Below are 23152 nucleotides of genomic sequence, written 5' to 3'. Positions count from 1 at the left end.
AGCCCAGCATTACTCACTCAGCCCAGCAGGCCTTCGGCCCATTCATTACCGCATTAGGGGCTAGGGCAGGCAAGGCAAACCACTCTCTCATTCTCGTCTCTTCCCAGTTCCCAGTTCCCAGTTCCCTCTCTAGTCTCTCGTGTCTCGGCCGGCGCCGCCCCTCTTCCCTCAGGCATTCAGTCTCACAACTCCCCTCAGGCCTTCAGTCTCAGTCGCCCCTCTCGTGTCTCATCTCGGAGTCGGAGCTGGAGGTAACGAAACCTCTCTCTCTCTCTCACTTCTTTCGCATCTCTATTTTTTTTTTTTTTAGTGTTTGTTTGGATTGAAAATTTGATTTCTCCTTTGATGTTTCTCGCTTCGTGATCGACTTGAAGAGTGGTTGGTTGATTGGAAGAGAATACCGGCGGATTGACAGAAGCTAGTGGTTGATCGGGTCTAGATCGGGAGAGGAAGAGTGGCTGGTCGATCCCTATTTCTTCCAGACCTTAGACTCTAAAGGTTAGTTTATTCGAGATTATGTACATTTGATTTGTTTTAATTGTACATTCGAGATTATGTTGGTTCTCTATGATTATATTGTGGCATTCGAGATAAGTGAATAAGTGAATTTAAGCATGGCTTCACGTGCTAGTAGCAACATTAAGCATAGGTTATGTTCCTCAACTAAGAAAAAAAAATGATTTGAATCTAATCATACGCACAAATTGTATGGTATTTAGCGTATTAATGAATGTTTGTAACGTGTTGATCAGTTTGGACTTTGACTGGTGTTATATTTTTCTGTTTAGGATGGACAAGTTCTTATCATCATCAAGCAACAACACCCAAACTTCTGGATCTAGATCATCACCTTCCCCATCCGTTACTCCTAAAACCCAATCGGCTGACCCTGAAGTTTTTTTCAAAACACCAGCCCATAGATCACCAAACAAAAATGTGATTGATTTAGAAAATGAGGAGACAAATGGTAAGAGAAAGCTTGTTAGGAAATCTGAGGTTTGAGATCATTTTACTATTAAAAAGGGAGCTAATCCAGGTGATGAAAGAGCAGTGTGTAATTATTGTGGGAAGGACTATGCTTGTAGTTCTAGAACGCATGGAACAAGTAGCATGTTGGTTCATTTAAGAAAGCAATGCAAAAAAAATCCATTTAGAGTTGAAGATAAGAAGCAGAAATTATTGAGTTTTCCTCTAACTAGTGAAAGTGGGAGTGGTTTGTTGGCAATAGGGTATAGTAAAGAAGCCTGTAGGAAAGCTTTAGCTAAGATGATGATCATGGATGAGCTGCCATTTAGAAGTGTAGAAGGGGAGGGGTTTAGACACTTTTGCCAAGTAATGCAGCCCAAATTTATTCCTCCTTCAAGAACGACAGTTGCTAGAGAGGTTTTGCAATTGTTTAGTGAGGAAAAGGCTAAATTGCAATTTTTTATGAATACCTAGGTAAGATAATAATTTGTATGTATCTTAATCTATTTTATTATATGAACTCTCAACTATCTAAATTATTACTTAAGCTATTTTCATTTCTCTTGTAGATAACTCAACTTCATGTCCTACTACAACCATTGAGGAGGCTATAAGTGTGGATTGATAAAGATGGTTGATGTTGGAATGCTTGCTTTGGATGGATTTGAATTAAGATTTAAGCCTCTATGTTTGCTTTGCTTAAGCTATTTGTTTTATGTTAAGACTAATTTATAAGTGTAGAATAATTTATGTTTGCTTTGAATTTGATGTTGGATGGACTACTTTGCTTCATGTTTGATGTTAGATGGACTGATAAAGATGGTTGCATTTCTATTTAATGATGAAGTTTGAATATTATATTAAACTTTAAGTTTTTGATTTTTTGAATGTTGAAACCGACCACCCAACTCACTCCGCACCGCTCCAACCCAACCCGAACATCGTTGGGTTGTGAAAATTTTCTAACATCATTGGGGCCAAATATGTGCAACCCGCACCCTTTGGGACGGGGAAAAAAAAACCTACCTTGCACCAACCCAACCCATGAACAGCCATAATAACTTCAAGAATTCGTCGTCGTTTAGTAGCATTAATGTCATTTTACGCAAAGTTTTATCATCGTTTGTTCTCGCTTATTTCCATGGATGTCGATTTGTTGGATGTTTATTGTCGTCTTAAAGTGGTAGTCATTTTTAGACTCCGTCGTTTATTGGAATTGTTGTTTTTAGTATGTTTATTGTCGTTTCTCTTGTCCCTATCATTTTGAAACACTTTGTGGTCGATTATTAGCATTTATGTCGTTCCTTAAGAAGTTTATTGTCCCTAATGTTTTTCTGTCTTTTTTAAACTTTATTGTCGTTATTTGAAGTGGCATAGATGTAAAGATCACGTTGAAAAATTATAATAACACCCCGTCGTTTTCACAACTTGTAGTCGTTAATAAGATAGATGTCGTTTCCTAGAATTTGCTGTGGTTACTAGCAGCATTCATTTGGGTTTCAGGACGTGAAATGTCATTTAAAACTTAATTGTCGTTCACTAACTAGCATTGATATAGTTTGTCGTGGTGTTTTGGAACTTCATTGTCGTTTTTAAGCATTGTTGCTTTTATTGTCTCGCTTTTGATTCTATTTATTGCCATTTTATTGTATCTGATATTTTAATATTATTGCTTTTCAACTTTATTGCCGTTTATTTCAAGTTAATGTCATTTATGGAATGTTTATGGTTGTTCTAGGTCACCGTCGTTTTCAATTTTTTGTGTTCTCATGAAGTGCATTGTCGCTGTCGTTTTCAAACTTTGTTTTATTAACAATTTACCATTTTTGTTTCATGAATTTGTCCTATTAGCATTGACGTTTATCAGCATTAACAATTTACCATTTTCAATTTAATATTATTGTTTACTATCTTTTTCTTGTCTTTCGTTTTCAAAATTTGTCGTTTATCAGCATTAACATGGTTTTAAACTTTATTGTCGTTGTCGTTTGTTTTTGGGTACCGTTTTTCAGAAAGTTAATGTCATTTTTCTTGTTTTTGGTTTCTCGGAAAGTTTTTAAGAGATAAACGTAAAGCACATTAATGAATTGGGGAAGCATATGATATTTAATATCATCGTCGTCATTTTTTTTTTTAAAGAAGAATAACATCGCTTTGATTAGAAATAAAGTAAAGAATTTATAAAGATAACAGCTCCAAGGTAAAAGATAGAGTAAATAAAAACTCAAACAGTTTGACCACCCAAAAAAAAAAAGAAAAAAAAAATCAAAACTCAAAAAAGGCACGCTGGTAGAATATTTCAAATGAGTAATTTTTTTTTTTTTTTTTTGTTTGGAAGATAAATGAGGAGAGTTTCGTGCAGGACATAAAATGAAAAGAAAAGAAAAATCCGCCGGTATAGGTTTTGTTTGTTTTTTTGTATGTTTTGTTTTAACGTTGGCAAATCTGATTGAGACTTGATCTATATCAATAATAAGGTATTTAATACGAGAATTCATATCATAATTTAAATTATAATTTATGATTTATTATAAATATTAAAAAAAAAACACATAAATTAAAATTAATTTTAAATTATAATTATAAATTTGTGAACCGTATATTTTTTAACAGTCAGAAATAGAGTAATGTATATAAATCAACTTCATCAATGATTGTTTTTTATTTTTAACGGTGACAAATAGAGTAATGTATACATCACATATTTTGACTTTTTTTTTTTCACACAAAATGAGAGGTTATCTGGTATGTTTTTTTATGTGTTCATTTTTTAATATTCAGAAATAAAGAAAATAATTTATATTTCTGGCAGTAAATTGTATGTTTTGACATCGTACCACTGGATCATCTGTATGGGCTCCACGTGGTAAATATGATCCTACTGTTTTGACATCATATCAAGCGAAGTCAACGATTTTATATGATCCCACGGTGAAGGTTAAAGCACGACGGGGTATCACGGTGAATTGCGAAGCACACGATTAACGAAGAGAGTGGGCCCACCTCCCAAGCTGTCCAATCGCGATCTGCTGCGCTGAGCGGTTCTTATAAATCTGATAATATCGGCAGAAAACGACACTCCACTCAAAAAGCTCTCTACTTTGTACTCTTCTTCTTCGTCTTTTGCTCTCTCTCTCTCTCTCTCTCTCTCTCTGATACTGCAATGGTGAATGCCGGTTTGATTTCTGCTTCTCTCTCCGATCAAAATTCCATGGTGTAAGTTCCGGATTTCTCACTCCTGAATTCCGTTTGCATATTTGGATTGTTTTGAAGTTTTTTTCTCCATATTTTGCTTTTCCATATTCTCAATCGGGTATGATTCAGTTCTGGTGTAGTCAGTTTCTACCATCTTTTTTTTTTTTTTTTTGCTATTGAAGCACTTCATAGTTCATATTAATATTTGTCTTTATTCTTTGCTTTTGAACGGTTGATTTAGAAGACTACAGTATTGAGGACAATTAATTATTAATTATCAATGTTCCTTGATTATAGCAATATTTGAGCTTGGTGCATTAATTTGCTTTGTGTTGTATGTCATGCTGAATTCTGCTTTACTTACACTATAGATTGAGTATTTTTCCTACAATTGATTTGTTTCCAATGCAAATTAATATTGGTTACTGTAATTTTTTTTTTTTTTGAAGCACTTCATAATTCATATTAATATTTGTCTTTATTCTTTGCGTTTGAACGGTTGATTTAGAAGACTACAGTATTGAGGGCAATTAATTATTAATTAATGACTTTCCTTGATTATAGCAATATTTGAGCTTAGTGCATTAATTTGTTTTGTCATGTATGTCATGCTGAATTCTGCTCTGTTTACACTACAGATTGAGTATTTTTCCTACAATTGGTTCGTTTCCAATGCAACATTGCACTATAGACACAATTATTACAAGTAATAAACTCTTTAGCTTGATTACTGTCACCAAATTGGTCAATATTAAGTAAAATGATTTTGTCTTTTTTGGGAGACAGGAAACCATTTAAGTTTCAGTAGGAAGATCCTCGTGGCCTGCAAGGGGTTTTTTCATTGTTGCCACTGGTTTATGATCATCTGCTTTTTGTGACCACATATGGCAACTTTTCTCCCATTAGTTATGGCTTATTCTTGCTCTCTGAATTGTGGACGAACTAAATCATCTATGCTGAAACATGACAATAGTGTGCTATACAGAAACAAAATTATGAATAGCTTTGAAAAAATGGACTTGGAGAGAAAGCTACTTTGTGGGAATTTTGAGAAGATGCCGAGGAATCTTAGTGTGGAAGTGAATGCTACTTCCAGAGTGTCTATTGAGCCGGTTCAGAAGAGACTCTCAAGAAATACTAAAGTTGAAGAAGCGGAGAAGGTATCTACTTATCTGTTTAGGACAGAAGTTGGTGGTCTGGTGAATGTTTTTGTCAGAAAGAAGAAGGTTAACTGCACTGTTTATGTTGAAGTTTCGTCCTTAGAATTGCCAAGAAGTGATGGTACACTGGGTCTAAGTTGGGGCATATATAGATCTGATTCATCCAGTTTCTTGCCTTCACACTTTGAGACCTCGACCCCTGTTGAAACTCCATTCACAAAGAATTCTTTTGGAAGGTACACCGTGGAATTTGAGTTTGAGGCAAAAGAGATCCCCTGCTATCTCTCTTTTCTTTTGAAATCTCCTCGCGATAATGATTCAAGTGGCTTAGACATAAGAAGTCATAGGAAGACAAATTTTTGTGTCCCCCTTGGTTTCAGTTCAGGTCACCCTACTCCATTAGGTCTTTCATTTTCACGGGATGGTTCTTTGAACTTTTCCATTTTTTCAAGAAGTGCAGAAAGTGTGGTTTTATGCTTGTATGACGACACCACAGCTGATAATCCTGCTTTGGAGCTTGATCTAGATCCTTATGTCAATCGAACTGGTGATATCTGGCATGCTTCCTTTGAAAGTTCTTCTACTTTTGTGAGTTATGGCTATCGATTAAAGGGGTCTCGTTTAAAGGGAAAGAAAGATGAAGATGCACGTATAGTTCTTGATCCATATGCTAAGATCATTGGGAAATCTACTTCTAGTGATCACGGAATTGGGCCGAAGTATCTTGGGCGCATATCCAAGGAACCTGGTTTTGACTGGAGTGGCGATATTCGTCCAAACTTACCAATCGAGAAACTAACGGTGTATCGTTTAAATGTGATGCACTTTACTGAGCACAAGTCCAGTCAGTTATCCCCTGACATAGCAGGTACCTTTTCTGGTTTGATTGAGAAGTTGGAACATTTTACAGATCTTGGTGTAAATGCAGTTTTATTAGAGCCTATTTTCCCATTTGATGAGCAAAAAGGGCCATGCTTTCCTTGTCATTTTTTTTCACCAACTAGTCTTTACGGACCTTCTGGTGGTGCTGTATCTGCTATAAACACAATGAAGGAGATGGTCAAGAAATTGCATGCCAGTGGTATAGAGGTTCTACTGGAAGTTGTTTTCACCCATTCCGCTGAAAGTGGAGCCCTTCAAGGGATTGATGATTCATCCTATTACTTGAAGGGGGTTGCAGATTTGGAAGCAAGAAACGTGTTGAATTGTAACTACCCCATTGTGCAACAATTTATTTTGGACAGCCTTAGGTACTGGGTGACTGAGTTTCACGTTGATGGTTTTTGTTTCATAAATGCATCCTTGCTGTTGCAGGGGTCACGCGGCGAGTACTTGTCTCATCCTCCGTTGGTCGAGGCGATTGCTTTTGATCCTTTGCTCTCAAAGACCAAGATCATAGCAGACTGCTGGGACCCCCATAACACGGTTCTGGAAGAAACCCGTTTTCCTCATTGGAAGACATGGGCAGAAATGAACATGAAATTCTGCAATGATGTTAGGAACTTTCTGCGCGGTGAGGGACTTCTCAGCAGCCTTGCTACACGACTCTGTGGGAGTGGAGACATATTTTCAAAAGGGCGAGGCCCGGCATTCTCTTTTAATTTTATTAGCAGAAACTCAGGACTTCCTCTTGTCGACCTTGTCAGCTTCAGCAGTGACAAGTTGGCTTCCGAACTAAGTTGGAATTGTGGGGAAGAAGGTCCTACAAATAAGACCCTCGTCCTTGAAAGACGGCTTAAACAAACACGCAACTTCCTTTTTGTCTTGTATGTTTCACTGGGTGTTCCTGTTCTGAATATGGGAGATGAGTGTGGACAGTCTACTGGTGGTTCTCCTGCATATAGTGATAGAAAATCATTTGATTGGAATGCACTAAAATCAAGTTTTGGCATCCAAACCACAGAGTTTATCTCATTTTTAAGTTCACTGAGGAGAAGGCGGAGCGACCTGCTTCAGAATATGAACTACTTAAAAGAAGAAAACATCGACTGGCATGGAAGTGACCAGTCTCCACCAAGATGGGAAGATCCAACCTGCAAATTCCTTGCCATGAGATTAAGGGTCGACGAAGATAAAGACAAAGCGGAGAACCAAACAACATCTGGCAAGGGTGATTTGTTTATAGCTTTCAATGCAGCTGACCTTTCAGAGAGTGTTATTCTACCCCCAATTGCAGAAGGAATGGCATGGCACAGATTGGTCGATACGGCTCTTCCATTCCCGGGTTTTTTCTTGACTGATGGTGAGCCTGTTCCTGAGAATGTGGATGGGTTACTTGCTTATGAAATGAAGTCCCTCAGTAGCACTCTTTTTGAAGCCAGAAGCAAGTAGTGGAAGTGAACTCCATTTACCTCTGGAAGTTGCTTTGGACCATGGATGCTGGACACTTTCCTTGATTATAGTACTTTTGGTATAGATATCGTAGAGTAGTATATCGTTTAAACGGCAGTTTGTAAATCCTTTGTAAATTCATCAGTTTTTTTCCCCTTTATAAAAAATAAGTTCAAAGAGAAATGTTATGTAGCCCGATGATGCTAAATGCCAATTGAGAGACTCAAAAGTTTATTAGATTGTGTGTTATATCTATCTTTTCATAGCATTTATAGATTTTGGATGCTAAATAGTAATGTTTTTAATCCAAACAAACAACCTATTACTTCCGTTTATGATTAATAATCTACAAAATCTACAACTACAAGTCGTTTTCAATGTTTAAGAAGATCCATGGATTGGATACTCTGAGCACGTACTTTATTGTGTGCTATTTCCTCCCCTTTCCCATCGTAGAGTTTTTCATCAAAATTCAATGGGTATTAAAGAAAGGCTAGAAGATGCGTACAACTTTTTAATCTTCTTTGTCTGAATGTTTTTGTTTCTTTTGGCCAAGTTCAAAAAAAAAAAAAAAAAAACCCTCTCAATCTAACCCAATCGTCCTAAACATCATTTGCGGTAGCCAAAACCAAAAAAAGAAAAAAAAAAAAAAGGAAAAAAAGCTAAATTTAAGTTGTTATTATTTTAAAATTTTCTTCGACGTGTATGAGATACGTATGCCAATTTCATCAAGTCATCTCCAAGTAGTGACTTGGGATCCTAATTATAAACAGCAACAATAGTTTAGGGCTTAACTTTTTATTTTTATTTTTATTTTGTTTTCTTGAGAGTTTATAGCTTACTACGACATGATTAATAATCTACCACTTTATGCAAACCAAAATAAAACAATCTGCAACCTTTTCTTTTTCTTCCTGAAAAAGGAACTTCATTCAAACAAGAGAAGCCAAACACAACTAGCCGCTAAAAAGTCGTTCAAGGAAAAAAAATAAAAAAAACAGTGTCAGGAAAACAGTTGAGACGAGAACACTAATTTTTTTTGCTATTCATAATTAGTCATTAAAAACTCAAAACATAGAAAAATCATTAGACGGCATTGTTTGTTTTCCCTTGATCAATTCAATCATCCGAATCTTGGCCTCCAAGCAATCTGATAAACTCTTCAATGAATTCTCGGTTAACTTGTCTAGTTCTTCATCCCAGAGTGACAAGCCTCCAGTTCCATTATCTGAAAAGTCCCAATTAGTTTCCTCCTCACGAAGTTGTTTTTCAAGACTCTTTATCTTGGACTCCAAGACGTCAGAGAGATTGAGCTTTTCTTTTCTCTTACACTTGTTGCCTTTCTTGCTTGCTTCTTTGTACTTTTCAATAATGGATTGTGCCTTGGTTGGTTTCTCTGGCCACACTTCAAGGTCGCCATTCGGTCCAAAACAGATCACGCAAACCTCGACTTTGCAGCGATCAGCGAGCTCGCTGGCTTTCTTCTTCAGGGTCGATCTTCTTCCTTCGAAACTCTTGGCAGACTTGTCCATCGTTTCGGAGAAAATCATAAAACTTCAACAAAGAGAGAGTGGGAGAAAAAGGAACTGTGAAACTCTTGTGAGAATCAGATATGCCCTTCCTTGCTTCGCAAGGCACATATTTATAGGCGTAGGAGTTTAATTATTTGAATTTGAGCATCTTACATATTTGTTTCCTCTTTCGTTCGTAAAATCTCGGACAAAAAAAGAAAAGTCTTAAAGAGAAATATTATTAATAAGTATTTAGTTTAATTTTTTTAAGACAAATAGGAAAGTTTTTCTCTCAAGAGAGAGTTGCAAGGCTAATTACGAGAATTTGTATGGACTAGTTTAGATGCTATTAAGTTGTGTGAAAAAAAAAAAGTGAATTGGTGAATTAATTTCTTTCTTCCGAAAGTCAAATGCGTCATAATTTTGAATACTCTAACCTAAAATAACATGCTTTTTTTTAAAGTAATTGCCATGTATAAGGCAGTGAAAATTGGGGAGGAAATAAAACTAAGAAATCGTTTGGACCACTTGCACTAATGAACCCGCATACTAAAATAATTATACGCATTGTTTTTACTAAAATAATTATATGCATTCTTTTTCTTCTAAAAAGTAATAATATGATTCTTTTACTCATTAAATAATACAAAGTCTACAAAAAAAAAAAAAAAAAAAAAACAAAGTTGAACAATTTGGGTTGCTTACTTGATATCTATGTACGAGAAAAAAATTAGGGAGAATTACAAAGTAGGGTGTAGGAGCTTAAAGTTTATTTTATCTTTTTCTGCCAGATCACATGTATGGTATCTCTTATGGCAAGATTTCATATGTTTTCCATTTATATTTTTCAATCGCAAGAAAACAATAAAGATTGAATCTAATTAATATATACGACTCTATTTGGTTTATAAACGGGGATAGTTCCATAACTACAAAATGTTTTAGTAGAGACACTGTTAAATTACATTGCATAGTCTTTTAAATAATCTTTTAACAAAAAATGGTGCCTGGCCTAAGGCTTTAACAATAGGCTCACCACTTTGCATGCATGTTTTGTCCTCAGTCTACCCAACATAAGCTCTTCAACCAGAAGCATTTGGGATAAGCCAAACACCATTTCCTGGGTTCTAAGAACTGACTAACTATGGACCAACTGCCACTAATGGGATTCCATATTCTAACTTCCAGTGTCCCTCCTTTCTTTCCCACATTTTCTCGAGATCTTGAAAAATTCCTCAAAAAAAAAAAAAAAAAAAAAACTACCATTTCAAATTAATGGCCAGGTCTAGTAAGGCTTCCACTTGGCGAATGGTTCGCTGCTTCTCTTGTTGCTTCAGTTTACTGGCCACGGATTCAGGATCAAGTCCTTGTGCAGCTTGCGCTTCCCTTTGTTCAGCCTTAACCTCTTGTAACAATGCATCAACCTCTCTTACAAAGTCTACTCTCAATAGAGCATCATCAGCTTCAAGTGGCGGTCGGAGCGGTCCTTGATGCTGATGGAAGTGGGGCAGACAGGAAAAGTGGAAAAAGAAAAGATGAGTTAGCATAGCATAACTTGTATTACTATTTTGTGAGGAATTATAAGGACAATTCCCCTATGCAATAGGCTTAACATTAATCGGACATCAATGGGGGGTTTTTTTACGTGTAATCCAAACTTTCAGGAAGAGCACAGAAGGGGAAATAAGTAACAGCAGGAGAGTTGTACATTTCATATTTTCACATCATACCTCATCAATATCAAATCCTGGAGGAACAAGAATGCTAAATGGATCTTCTCGTGGAAAAGTATCAACCATGAGTTTCTTGCATTCCTTCAGCCACACTTCATCATCAAATCCATCATGCAAATTCAAAAGATCATTGAGCAGTCTCATGGTGGGAGTTGCCTCTCTTTTCAAAATTTCTGTCTGAAATATTCAGGAAATTTCAAACTTGTCCAGTAAAAATGTATATTTGAAGAAAATAACTTAAACGAGAAAATTATCGCCCTCAGTGCTGGGCACTTAAAATTTGAAGATAGAAATTCATACCTCAACCCTCCTGTACAGCAGATCTAGACTCCTAATCGCATCTTTTTCATTCTGCAAACACATGAAGAATATGAGGTGAGACAATAAAGCTACAAACATGATGAGTCGTGCACTTCCCGGTACTTGTACGGCTAAAGATTTTTATTCTATCGACAAGCATTACTTTCTTTCCACAAAAAGCACTAAAAACTTGAAATTCAACTTACATCACGCCGAGCAAGATCAAGACGATTCCATATGACCATCAGGACAAGTTCAGTAAGTTCTCCTCTCTCAGCAGCCTCCTCAATTTTCTGCATACAATATGAAAATTTGAATAAAAACAGAGACGCCCAAACCTTTAGAGTTTAGCCAATAAAAAGCTATTCCTATAAGTAATCATTTTATTTATTTTTTATTTTTTAAAAATTAAAATCCTATTCGGAAGGTTACTCTTATATTTGAGCACAAAGCCCATTTTAAACATGTCTTGCCACAGATTATAATAGAAAAGCAAACTGTAAGTCAACAGTGGTATTATGCATTGCTTTTAATTTTTGCTAATTTTCCATGAACCAGCTAGTCAGTAGAGCAGACAAAGACTTTAATTGTATTCTTGCACCAATTGTGGCTGGTTATTTCATTCACTAAACTTGATAAAATCACCTATTAGCTTACTCTTAGAGGAGTGAGAGAGCCAGTGCATAAGTAGCAAAGAGGCAGTCAGAATTCAACAAGACATCATCATATATTTAAGGCCTGCACTGTTGTAAGATTAAGGATACTGCAGTTCAATTCCCTTTCTGATATGGTGTTAGATCCCTACTGAAACAAGTCTATACTAGGAGGGGTAAAAGAGGAAGAGCACAGAGTGTTAGGGGGCTGGGGGCAAATATTGAAAGTGGCTAGGAATGTCTGACGTGGCTTAGGGCTGATCAGGGGGTATTTGGGGTGTAGGAAGGGGAGTAGGCTGGGTAGCTGGTATTTTTGTTAATTCTGAGTGTGGTTGTTCGCCGGAAACGGCTGGAAGTGCCGGAGAGCTCGAAATCTCCGAACTATCTATTATCTTTCCATTTCCTAGTGTAATTGGTGTTTTTGTCTGATTAAGTAATAAAGAATCCCCTGATTTCTCTTGGATATTGCCTGTTTTTCTGGTGCTTGTGTGTGAATCTGTGTTGGCTGAGTGTTGGGAATCAGGTCCCTAACATATTGCAACTGAGTTTACCTCTTCCACTTCTTCGGCAGACCGAATCAAGCTCGAAACCAATCTGCGCGCCTTTCGTACATCTTCTTCAGGATACCCCTTCAGTCGCATGCCAATTTCACGATACTCTTCAACCTTTCTTTCCTCTTCTTCCTCTTCTTCTTGACGTCTCCGATGCAACTCCTTTGTTTTCTCCCTTTGTCTAGTTTGCCATTCCTAATCCAGAGAAAATTAACTCCAGCCTTTTTTCCAAATAGGATAATGCAAATCATCCCTCACTATATGCATCACTAAATAGTTCTTGCAACTAAAAACTATGAATAATTAAAAACATAAAATTTAATTAGTTCATAAGGTATAACATTTGTCATACAAATTACAAACTAAACATCCTATCCACATAAAATCCACCAAAGGGAAACCAAAATCAGTATGAACCGTTGATCCATCATATACAACGCTGTTAATAAATACTAACAATTATAAGCACTAGACTTGAAATTAAACAATTCAGCTTTCTTAATTGAAATTAGTATTACGAAAGACAAATTCCGAACTCAGAACAAGCAAACGTGAATGATCTTCATCCTCCAACTTCCAGGCCCATTTTAGTTCAGTACAATATAGAGATTAAAAAAAAAAAAAATGGCAACGAAATACTAGAAAAACAAACCAAGCAAACCAAACCAAAATATTAGTAAAATCGCAACAAGATAATTAGATATTCAATCGTAGTTTAGAAAGAGAGTGACTTTACATCATCGTAGTATTCCTTCTGAAGTCCTTCCAGGAGTGGCTCGTCCTTGCTCACGCTCCTCCGAAGAACTGGCCATTAAAACTCCGTAAATTAGAAAAAACAAGAAATTGAGTAAACCCTAAGCCCTATATACCAAGCAAAAGTACAAAGGATTGTCAGCGAAGATTACGAGCGGTGCCGGGGGCTAACCTGCGCGGGGAGGAGAGTTGAGCATGAGAGGAGAAGGAAAAAGCGACGGCGGCTGCCTTGCGACGGTCGACGGCGGATGGGGTGGCGCTACGCGTGGTGCGCACGTTAGCCGGAGCACCTGGCACTCCATTTTCAGTGTTTTCTCTGATATTCAAGAAGCAGAGTGAGTCTAGTCACTCCTCACTGAGTAGTTGAAAGGCGCCGAGAAAGAGCTGACTCAGGACGCACAGGATGTGAAAAACGACAATTACAAGTAATAACGAGAGTAAAATCAGAGTGCAAATGACACCGAGTTTGAAACGATAAGAAAGTAGAGGACGAATAGTGGAAGGACACGACAGTGAAAGATGAAATGACGGAAAAGTGAATTTCGACGGTTAACATGAAACGACAATAATTATCCAAAAAAAAAACGACAATAAAGTGAAACGACACGAAATGATAAAACGATAGCAAAAAGAGAAAAAAACAGAACGATAAATATGTAATGCAATTAAAAGGAAATGGCGGTAAAAAACAAACGAGAAAACGACGACAATGGAGCGAACGGTAGAAACGTAAAAATGACGGAAAAGTGAAGGACAATAATTGACCGAAAACGTTTAATGTCAAATTTGTTTTAGCATATTTTTACTTCGAATAATTCAAATCGTCTATTGTTTGTCGTACTAGAATCGACATAAAACTAAAGAAACAACTTGCATACCTTTCTTAAAAGTATTTAAACTATCATCACATCTAGGAATTATATTATTAAAATAAGATTTAGTAAAATATCAAAAACCCATACATTCAAGGCAGAGACAATACCGAGTCTCAGGCATGAAAATAGAGGTTTCCTGGATAAATGTATAGAACTATAAGCATATCCGAGGAAGATATATCCTGTTTGAAATGTACATGAGCTGAATCTTCCACCCAAAAGGGGAAGAAAAGGATAACCTCGTAGAGCCTTAGGATTCAACAAGCTATACATACGAGTTAGCCAAATCAGCTTTTCATGCTTACAGCCTATACATGCAACGCTCATAAGTTATCACTAATGAGATTCAAAAGTCACTCTCAACAACGAGTTCTGCCGCAGCAGCCATTGCTCCGACACCACCGAGCCCAAGCACAGCAAGAGCCAATTCTTCCTCGTTCCATTGTCTCAATCCCTTGCTTAGCCTCTTTAGAACATCCACATCGATTTCCATCAACCACTTCTGTGTGCAACCCACCATCAGGCTCACCACCCCAGACACATACGCCCACCAAGTCGCCAAATCACAGCCGAGTGAAATCTTCCCATCTAGTGCGCTCGCAAGAAAATCCAAGTGAGCACCGAGAATCTTTGGTCGCCTCTTTGATGCTGGCGATGCCGAGTCAACTCCCCAAGCAAATGTCCCACAGAGAACAGTAAAGTATGCGAGTCCATAGCCCCCAAGAACAGCCACCGTGCCTCCTGATTCCCGGCTTTCCTGATCCGATCCGTGAGATGATATAAACCAAGAAGGTAAGGTTTCGTTGATCAAATTTTGAACTAAGCTCAACCCACCGGAGAGCCAAACTAGTGAAGCTCCAAGAGATGCTGCAAGCTTGATCCGTTGCATGGCTGCGGCAAAGGAAACCTGCCCATATCTCATCCCGTTCTTGGTCTTCTTCAGTTTCTCCACCTTGTCTCCGGGTAACCCACAACTTGCGATCTCTTTAACGGAGAGCGTGAGAAGGGAGACAATTTCTTCTGTCAAGAAGATAGCATCTCTAACAGAGCGATGCACTCGCAAGTAGAGAAATCCTGGGGCAACTGGAGAGATCCCCCCAGAAAAGGAGCCAAAACCCTCGCCAAGGAGGGAACCGACACCACCGTTGGTGTGAATGCAGGAGGAACGTAGGCCAAGCGTGGACGTAAAGCAGCTCTTCAGGAGCTGAACTACAGCATCACTGTTGTGGTGGAAGACTGCTTGGGAAGCAGCGAACACCAGGAAGTCACTCCAGCGCTTTACTTTCTGGGACCATAATGAGGCAATAATGGGCATGCATGGCCAGGGGCAAACCGTGGCTAGGGAAAAAAAAGCCGGCCCAATTAGCTGCAGTGCACGTTCAGATGCTTTATCAAGTTTGAAAGTTATCGTGAGGCTAACCATGGCAGCCAAGGGTAAAGGAAGTGTATTAGGAGAGCTCCCTCCTGCAAGCAACAATTTATGTTAGATGGTTATTATCAGAAATCTTCATCATAAAAAGTTCCAGCAAACATATTTTTACTATATATATATATATATAATATGGGGCCAGTTAGATAGTTGACCAAAATAATTTATGACAATCAAAGATATTGAATTCTTATCACGTCACGTCATCAAACTTATATTTGGTGGTAACTGCCGATGGAAACATAATCATTGAAACACATCCATATAGATATATAAGGTGGTAAATAAGAGGCACTTCAAAAAATGATCTCGAGGCATTGAATATTGATTTCTCATCATTCAAAATTAACAAGCATCTGGAAAACTATAATTATCATCCACAAAGCAACAGAGAAAAGAGTAAATACCGGCTGAAAGGCTTGGAACATCCACGCCAGTAGCAGCAAGGATTTTTTTAATTTGCTGCTCAACAGTGGAAAAATTTGCAGCAGGGCTTGGCCAATCAGTTCCATTCATAAAAGCTGGCTTCCATATTCCTCGTGTTACTTCAGCTGAAAAATAGCTCACAATTGTTGCCAAAGTTGCAGGAAGAAAATCTGCAAGATCTTTGAGTCCTGAGAACAAAGAAAACACACGTCAACAACCTAAAAGTTTGAAACAAAATATTAATTGGCAGTCAACGCAGACACTCCCTAAAAATTCAACTGCCAATAAGGGTACATGTGCGATTATGGAAAAATCTTTTAAATGTTAGATAGCGCACATCATAGAACAGACTTATAGACGGTGAATGGACAGCAGACTTGTATTGACAGACCAAATATTGTCGTTTTTTTCTGATTTTGACCCCAAACTGGTTGAAACACCACACTCCACAGGAATTATAATTGCCTAATCCCTGAAGTATTAGATGATATATTTACAAATATGACCAGAGTCCTGTGATAAATTGACCAGAGGCTTGGCAACAATAACACATCAGGCTCAATTAAATTAGAAATCAGCACAACTGTTTAGGTGTCTGCTTTTAACTTGATGCGCATCAAAGAGGCAAAATGGACTAATTTTTTAGCATTATTATCAATTTTCCAACCTGTAGCAAATTCACGAGGAGAGAGTCTTCCATGGGCACATGCTGTAAGAGCAGCATCGAGCACAAAAGGAGTTGCTTCCATGATGTCCCATGCAGGCACTTTAAGTCTAATAGAGGTTTCATCAGTCCCAGAAACAGATGAAGTACTGCTTCCCGAAGTTGTAGGAGTCAAAGGTTGACTGCCTCTACTTATTTTTCTAAACATCATGGTTAGGAGTGTATCAACGATTTGATGAACGGTGGTGCCTGGTACAAGTCCAGAGAGTGTGGAACAAATACATTTTTGATGCTGCTGATACCAGAGTTTTAATTTTGGAAACGAGTCCATTAGGATAGGTTCAGGAGAAAAGGTGATAAATTTTGAGACTCTCCTAATTCTCATTCGATCCTTGGCTGAACTTCCAGCAGTAGCTAATTGAGAGTTTCGAACCAATAAAAGGTATTCAGGACTCAGTTGGGATCCCACAACTGGTCTCCCATCTCCCATCATATGTTCAAGAGGTGGATGATCATATCGCCATGATCTCAGTAGGAGTGTAAATGCGTTTGAGAAAACTGCATGGCAAGAGAATTCTTCGCCTGTTGAAAGAGTCCATGAGAGATTGGGAACACTTGACCCGAAAACCTCACAGATTGGCATCAATGCTCCTGCAAGTAAAGGAAGCTGCCAATATATAAAACAAACAAATTATCCAGCCATCAAACAGCAAGCAGGAAGGTTTCATTAGTTCATTTTTCAACGTTTCCTCGAAAGCAAAAATGACCAGAGCCTTTCTGAAATTGTACAATTCTTATTGCAGAACTAACTTAAGAGAAACAAGTGCTACCACCTTAATGCCAGAGCAAAGAACTAAAATCAAGTTCTTGGTTTCCCCTAAAGATACTGTACTATATAATTTTCCTTATAATAAGGATGGTGCTTATTGTAAATTTACCTCCAATCTTTTAGCTTAGTTCAACATTCATGTACAGACATCAGCTAAAACAAACAAAAGAAAAAAAAAAAGGAGGGTAACCTGTTAAATGTGACCTACCAATCCATGCAAGGAGAAGATTTGAACAGAGTCTATAGATGAAATCCCAGCCAGGAGAACATTAAAGAAAGGGGCAAAGTTGAGCAAATGGCTCTCGCTTCCTGAGTTTTCTGCAGGAACTGGTGGCGATAACAACCTTATGATAAAGAGACAGGTATGCTCCTGCGAAAAACAGAAACTTAGTAACCATGATGAAGAATGTGCAAGCAAGACAGCAAAAGATTCCAGCAAAAAACAAATAAAAAATACTGAAATATAACAATACATAATTTCAATTGTATTACCTGGATACTCCAACCACGAAAAAGAGATGCCTCAGAAAGAATGTTGGCAGCAGATATCTTCTCATCGTCTGAACCATTTATTGCAATCTCATATATTTTCTCGATCTCTGCTAAGCTTCCATCAAATCCATGAGCTTAAATTCAGTTGCCATACCACTGGGTAAGTTTATAAAAAAGATCATCTGATTACCTGGCTTCAGGAAAAAGAAGGGTGTAATAGAAGACCAGGTTATCATGATCAACAAATAATTAGATCATTTTATTGATTCATTCACTCATATCACAATCTTTTTAAGGCTCATCTTCACGAGGTGTAAATACAAGTACTACATCTAATTTCTCTACTACATTGTCTTCGAGTAAAAATAAGAAACACGGAATAGATAGAGCTATATGAAAACATAAAATGGAATAGGATGGAGAAATACAAGTAAGATAATACTTTCTCCATAAGAAGGAAAAAATACATAAAGAAGCACGTTGTGAACAGAGTAAAATATATGGCATTGGCAAAATAGATTGATAACTCCAATTCCATGTTTACCCTTTTATTTCTCTCGTCCCTGTCCCACAAATCCATCTACCCAACTTCACCTAGAGGACAAATATGGAAATTTCAAATTTGATAGTAATTGGAGCAAGTATAGCTTACTTAGAAGCTGGGGTTGCAATCAGAACATTAACCAGAGCTGGAGTCAGAGGGGAACCCTTCATCAAAGATGACCAACCAGTCACTTGGCTGGGCACATTTCGAGGCAATTGATTGTTGCATGCACTCACGTAGCCTGGCCAGAAATATGCCGATGTGTCTAGTAGATTCCTTGCAATGCAAGCCTCAACAATTAGATGCCACATGTTTCCAACTGCAAGAAAGAATGCTTTATTAGGATAGCTCGAGGATAAGTAATAAAAGAAATGTCAAGGCCAACAAATGACCAAGAAAAGATCTGGCTGCCATATAATTAAAAACAAAAGGACAATAAAAGGAAATCATACTATTATAAACGTTAATAGATAAAATGAAGTCAGAGAGAAACTATCAATCTAATATGAAACCTAGAAAAATAAAAAATAATCACTGAGGAAATTCATGAAATCAAAAGCAAAGAAGTGAAACCTCTGCATAAGTTAACGTGATAAAAAAAGAAGTCATAATCTTGAACTGCATGCTATTGATTTTTTATTTTATTTTATTTTATGTTAATGATAGTTTGAGCCTTGAGGGGAGAAAGGAATAAAATAGTACACCAACAGCAACAACTAAGCATCCTCAAATATGCATAAAAGTAAAAGAGGTCTTGTCATTGTACCAAACAAAAAACGTTTATCAAATTAAGATTTAGAAAGACAACTATAACTTACTACAATTTATAGGCATGTCGGTCACACTACTGCTTTCGTAATATCCATTGCTGACAGTAAGGCCTGAAATGAACATCATCGCTTTTGCTGCAGCCTGATTGGCTGCCGAACTAACACATTGAGGTGGAGTCAACAAGCCATTGTAATCACCTAGTAGCTGTAAGCTGGTCACTAAATCCTTCCGACGCTGTCCTAAAGCCTGTTTCTCCATACTTTGGTTAATTGAGATTTGTTCGGATGCCTCCATCAGTTCACTTTCCTCTTCCTCGATAATGTTAGTGACCGCAAGTGTTGTAATAGACAATAACAGGCATAAGCAGGTATCAAGGCGAGGCGCAGGACCCTCTCTAGGGTCTCTTTCCTTAAATATTAAACAAGGGAGAACAAAAAAACGATATCAATCTAGTTATCTTGACCTGCACAATTCTCCAAAGAAAAAATCTTCAGAACAAAGTTTCTTAAGATCCAAGGGTGCCATCTAACAGTAATTTAAATGGCTCGCTTAATCTAGAATGCTGGCTATGGCAACTAAATTATGACATTGTCTTTGACTGTGCGTGTTGTGCTTTCAGTTCATGAAAAAAAAAAAACCAAGCAGGCTTTTCATTTCCAGCCAACGCATCAAAAGCAGTAAAGCACTATATAAATGTGGTGCTTATGTGCATGTGTGAATGTTTAAGTGTACGTACATATAAGTTCAATCTATCGAGAATAAAACACGAATTTCAACTTAATCATAAACCTAGCATGTTAAGTTGCATCCATTCTTACCCTTTGAACTAGGCGAAGAGCTGCAATCCATAAACCTATGAACGTATTATGCCATGATGTGTTGTTAACTGCTTGCAAAGCCTTTACCAAACCTGCAACAATAATTATGTTTCAATAACGCTGCTTCAAAAGGACAACGTTCTCCAGACCATGACTGCACGAATTACAGTATGGGATCAAAAAATGACACACCAGTAAGATTGTCGACGGCACTAGTAGCAGGCACTCGTGACCCATCCATAGCATCTTCAAGAAATAGATCAATGGGAAGCCAAAGCGATGAAGAACTAGCTCCCTGAGATTGGCAAGTGGAAGATATCATAGTTCCAGAGGCCAAGACTGCATGAAAATCATGCTGTGATATTGTTTTGCTTTTCCGAGTTAGTAATTTGCGAGTATCAGATGTCAACTGCAAAAGGACCTCTGCAGTAATGTGCTTTAAACTCCGCAAAACTGATGAGTTTGAGCAAAGCAATCTCAGTCGCTGAAGCAAGCCTCCCCAATGCGATGACCTAAAGAGAAGAGTACATACGTCAAAACAAATCTGGAAAACTACTCAATAAATCCTAGTTTAACATGAAGCATACTGACTTAAAAATGGATGGAGAAAAAGAAAAGCAGTAGCAAATATCTAGGCCCTTACATGTTTCTACGTGCCAAGTAAATAAGTCTTGAAGTGACTTTGTTTTTCAGAAATTCTACAATTATCTCAATAGCTATAGCAGTATTTGCTTTTTGCAGGGCTTCATTATCACTTCTTTTCTCACTAAAGCAATCCTGACCATCTATTTCCATATCTTGTGGCCTCGTCGGCCATCTAGATTTCTTTTCCAGGGTGAGTTCTAGCAACCCTTCATCATCTAATGATGCCTCAAGTAACTGCCATACAATCGAAAACACAAATTCGACAAGAAGAATTCCAGGTTCACACACTTCGATGCCATATATCTCGGAAAGATGCAGAACGTCATCAATGGATTTCATGATCCTGTGAACCAATTAAAAGGGGAAAAAACAAAGTTAATCCCTTTTCCTTTAAATGAAATATACACTATCTAAAGTATGAAAAGAAACCATTTAAAATTTAAAACTCATTGCTTCCTTTTATTATAAATGACCATCATTTCAAGACAAAATTAAATCAAGAAACACACAGTAAGCTTTGTATTGAATAAATTGAGGTCAGCTATAAAGAACAAATTTTATTTTCCCCAAAGAAAGGGGAAAATATATTAACCCTTACTTTTGAAAATTGAGTCCATTTGTTTGAGAAGTGAATGAAAATGCATGTCTCTTAACTAGTTCCATGTAAAGCCTGTACGCCGTTGGCTGGAGCTGTCGATTTGGAATCACCCTAACAGCAAAAGAAACCAAAAGATTTCAATTCTACAAGTTTTTAACCAAACAATAAAGAAAAAGCTACAATATTCAACAAACTCCGAAGATTCAAATCAAATTCACAATCTCCTGAAAAAAGAAAAATTAAGTACATTGCCAATCCTAAATCTATTAACATTCAAAGCAAAAAAAAAAAAAAAAATGTTAACATAGCCATTCAAGAGTTGACTGTTACCTGACGGAGAGAAGAGCGAGGACGAGCATGGGAGGGGCGATCTTGAGCGCCAGGGCCTTCTCGAGGAACTTCCACGTGATCGGCACGTGGTTGGCCCAGCAGATGTGGTTGACGAGGAGGTGAGCGAGGTCCGGCGATGGCAGAGGAATCCCCGCCGAGTTGAGGCAGGAGCTGAGTTGAATCGCCCACACGACAGGATCGCAGTTCTTCTCCTGCGCCGACTTCGTGATTTCCAGCACGGTGTCCCACAGATGACTCGCCGCCTTATGTACGTACACCGCCGCCATGGCTCTCTCCTCCGGTGATTCTCTCACTCTCTCCTCTTTCTCTCTCCAGAATCTTCCGAGTCCCGAACACCACAGTTGCTTCCCAAATCCAAAGCTTTTGCTTCGTAAGAAAGCAGAGTTGGAGAGAAAATCTGTGAGCTTTGTGGAAGTCTCGAAAATGAAAGAGAAAAAAGCACGAACAATAGGGGAAAAGTCTGGGGAATTGGCTGGCTGATTCCTATCATATCATGTGTAATAGGTTAGACGTGACAATTTGGTCATATTCTTGATAAAATAATCCTTAATGTTATTAAATTAGTATAATTAAATTTTTTTGTCCAATTCCATTAAATTTTAAACGTTTTATACATGTCATCTTGTGACATTACTTTTATAGTAAAATTATAAAAATATTCCTAACATAAAGCAACTCACTATTTTTTAAAATATCATAAAAAAGAAAAGAAATAAAAAGTAAGGTCTTCTTCCCAATGTGAGCAAATCTAAAAAAAGTACTCAAGATAGACTTAAGACACATTAATTTACCATCAAATCAAAAAATAGGTAATAGGTAATAATTTTTTAAGAATAATTTTTTAAGATCGTTTCAAATAAAATTAATTTTAAGGAGAAAAGAATCAAATGTCCTTGTGTATTTTATAATTGAAAAAAAACCCAAAACAAAAGGAAAGTTTAAATTTTTATACAAAATAAGGCATGTTTTTTTAGAGTGTAACTTGAGTGTAATTTTTGAGTTGAATTTGAGTTATAACTTGAGTTGAAGTTGTAACTTGAATAAAGTTGAGTAAAGATGAATACAATTAGAACTTAAAAGAACATGAACTTTTATAAAATTAAAACTCGAGTTGTCTTTTTTTGAGTTTTTTAAACAAAAGAACATACCTATCTCCCGTAACCTGATAGTTCCTGACCATCCCTTTCTACGAGCACCGCCGACAAGTGTAGGGAGGTTTTGATGGACATGTGCTCGAAGAAGCTGGTGCCGATCTGCCTTACATGAAGTCGTTGTTCCTCGGTTGGTTTGAGCCGCTTACGAATGCCATTTAGCAGTCCTTTGTCTTCTGTCTAGTTGTATAGGCTATGTCTTGCCCAAGCCACCAATAGATTACTGAATTGAATTGGAGGAAAACCACGTTTAAAGGTTGTTAGCATTGTTAATTCTTAAACTACAAACATTATGACCCTTTCTTCCTAAATTTGCACGAATCCTTGCGTTTAAAATCGTGGTGCTTGTCTTTGAAAAAGCAGAAGAAGATCATTTGCTTTCTTCACCTCAGCTTCAGTCATTATA

The 23152-nt window shown here is 37.4% G+C and overlaps 4 protein-coding genes across 5 annotated transcripts; 1 reads left to right on the top strand and 3 right to left on the bottom strand.

Moving 5' to 3' along the window:
- The first annotated feature begins 4124 nt into the window (after nt 1–4124).
- On the top strand, nt 4125–7867 carry LOC21407750 (isoamylase 2, chloroplastic). 2 transcript variants are annotated; one of them, XM_024161587.1, is made up of 2 exons: nt 4125–4182; nt 4948–7867. In XM_024161587.1, exon 2 carries the CDS (start codon nt 5046–5048, stop codon nt 7650–7652), a length of 2607 nt encoding a protein of 868 aa, XP_024017355.1. In that variant the 5' UTR covers nt 4125–4182; nt 4948–5045; the 3' UTR covers nt 7653–7867. The 2 variants fall into 2 exon arrangements, with proteins under 2 accessions (XP_024017355.1, XP_010090367.2); XM_010092065.2 differs by having other exon boundaries at nt 4177–4182; nt 5147–7867.
- Nucleotides 7868–8719: 852 nt separating this feature from the next.
- Nucleotides 8720–9184, bottom strand: LOC21407749 (agamous-like MADS-box protein AGL103). The gene has a single exon (XM_010092064.1). It carries the CDS (start codon nt 9182–9184, stop codon nt 8720–8722), a length of 465 nt encoding a protein of 154 aa, XP_010090366.1.
- An 884-nt stretch (nt 9185–10068) lies between these two features.
- LOC21407748 (protein PALE CRESS, chloroplastic) lies at nt 10069–13562 on the bottom strand. Its single transcript, XM_010092063.2, has 7 exons — nt 13326–13562; nt 13137–13204; nt 12401–12595; nt 11403–11489; nt 11197–11247; nt 10894–11073; nt 10069–10656 (listed from the first exon to the last, which is right to left on the bottom strand). The coding sequence occupies exons 1-7, from the start codon at nt 13453–13455 to the stop codon at nt 10423–10425; spliced, it is 945 nt and encodes a 314-aa protein (XP_010090365.1). The 5' UTR covers nt 13456–13562; the 3' UTR covers nt 10069–10422.
- A 498-nt stretch (nt 13563–14060) lies between these two features.
- Nucleotides 14061–22048, bottom strand: LOC21407747 (mediator of RNA polymerase II transcription subunit 33B). Its single transcript, XM_010092062.2, has 12 exons — nt 21575–22048; nt 21245–21355; nt 20645–20989; nt 20194–20513; nt 20002–20093; nt 19231–19591; nt 18521–18731; nt 17869–17983; nt 17585–17746; nt 16551–17214; nt 15865–16071; nt 14061–15492 (listed from the first exon to the last, which is right to left on the bottom strand). The coding sequence occupies exons 1-12, from the start codon at nt 21859–21861 to the stop codon at nt 14375–14377; spliced, it is 3993 nt and encodes a 1330-aa protein (XP_010090364.1). The 5' UTR covers nt 21862–22048; the 3' UTR covers nt 14061–14374.
- Between the last annotated feature and the right edge of the window lie 1104 nt (nt 22049–23152).

This window comes from Morus notabilis, unplaced genomic scaffold (assembly GCF_000414095.1).
Source record: "Morus notabilis unplaced genomic scaffold, ASM41409v2 Scaffold137, whole genome shotgun sequence".
NCBI lineage: Eukaryota > Viridiplantae > Streptophyta > Magnoliopsida > Rosales > Moraceae > Morus > Morus notabilis.
The sequence above is the reverse complement of the archived record's forward strand: the minus strand, read 5'-3'. Positions and strand labels throughout refer to the sequence as shown.

Excerpts from the sequence above, each read along its gene's own strand:
- LOC21407750 (XM_024161587.1), top strand. The coding sequence starts at position 5,046 with ATGGCAACTTTTCTCCCATTAGTTATGGCTTATTCTTGCTCTCTGAAT.
- LOC21407749 (XM_010092064.1), bottom strand. The coding sequence starts at position 9,184 with ATGGACAAGTCTGCCAAGAGTTTCGAAGGAAGAAGATCGACCCTGAAG.
- LOC21407748 (XM_010092063.2), bottom strand. The coding sequence starts at position 13,455 with ATGGAGTGCCAGGTGCTCCGGCTAACGTGCGCACCACGCGTAGCGCCA. Across the intron at positions 11,490-12,400 it reads CTGCCGAAGAAGTGGAAGAG|AAAATTGAGGAGGCTGCTGA; the intron begins GTAAACTCAGTT and ends TATTGTATGCAG. Across the intron at positions 11,248-11,402 it reads TTGATCTTGCTCGGCGTGAT|AATGAAAAAGATGCGATTAG; the intron begins GTAAGTTGAATT and ends ATGTGTTTGCAG.
- LOC21407747 (XM_010092062.2), bottom strand. The coding sequence starts at position 21,861 with ATGGCGGCGGTGTACGTACATAAGGCGGCGAGTCATCTGTGGGACACC. Across the intron at positions 21,356-21,574 it reads CTCGCTCTTCTCTCCGTCAG|GGTGATTCCAAATCGACAGC; the intron begins GTAACAGTCAAC and ends TTTTGCTGTTAG. Across the intron at positions 17,984-18,520 it reads ATTGCAACCCCAGCTTCTAA|CTTAGCAGAGATCGAGAAAA; the intron begins GTAAGCTATACT and ends ATTTGATGGAAG.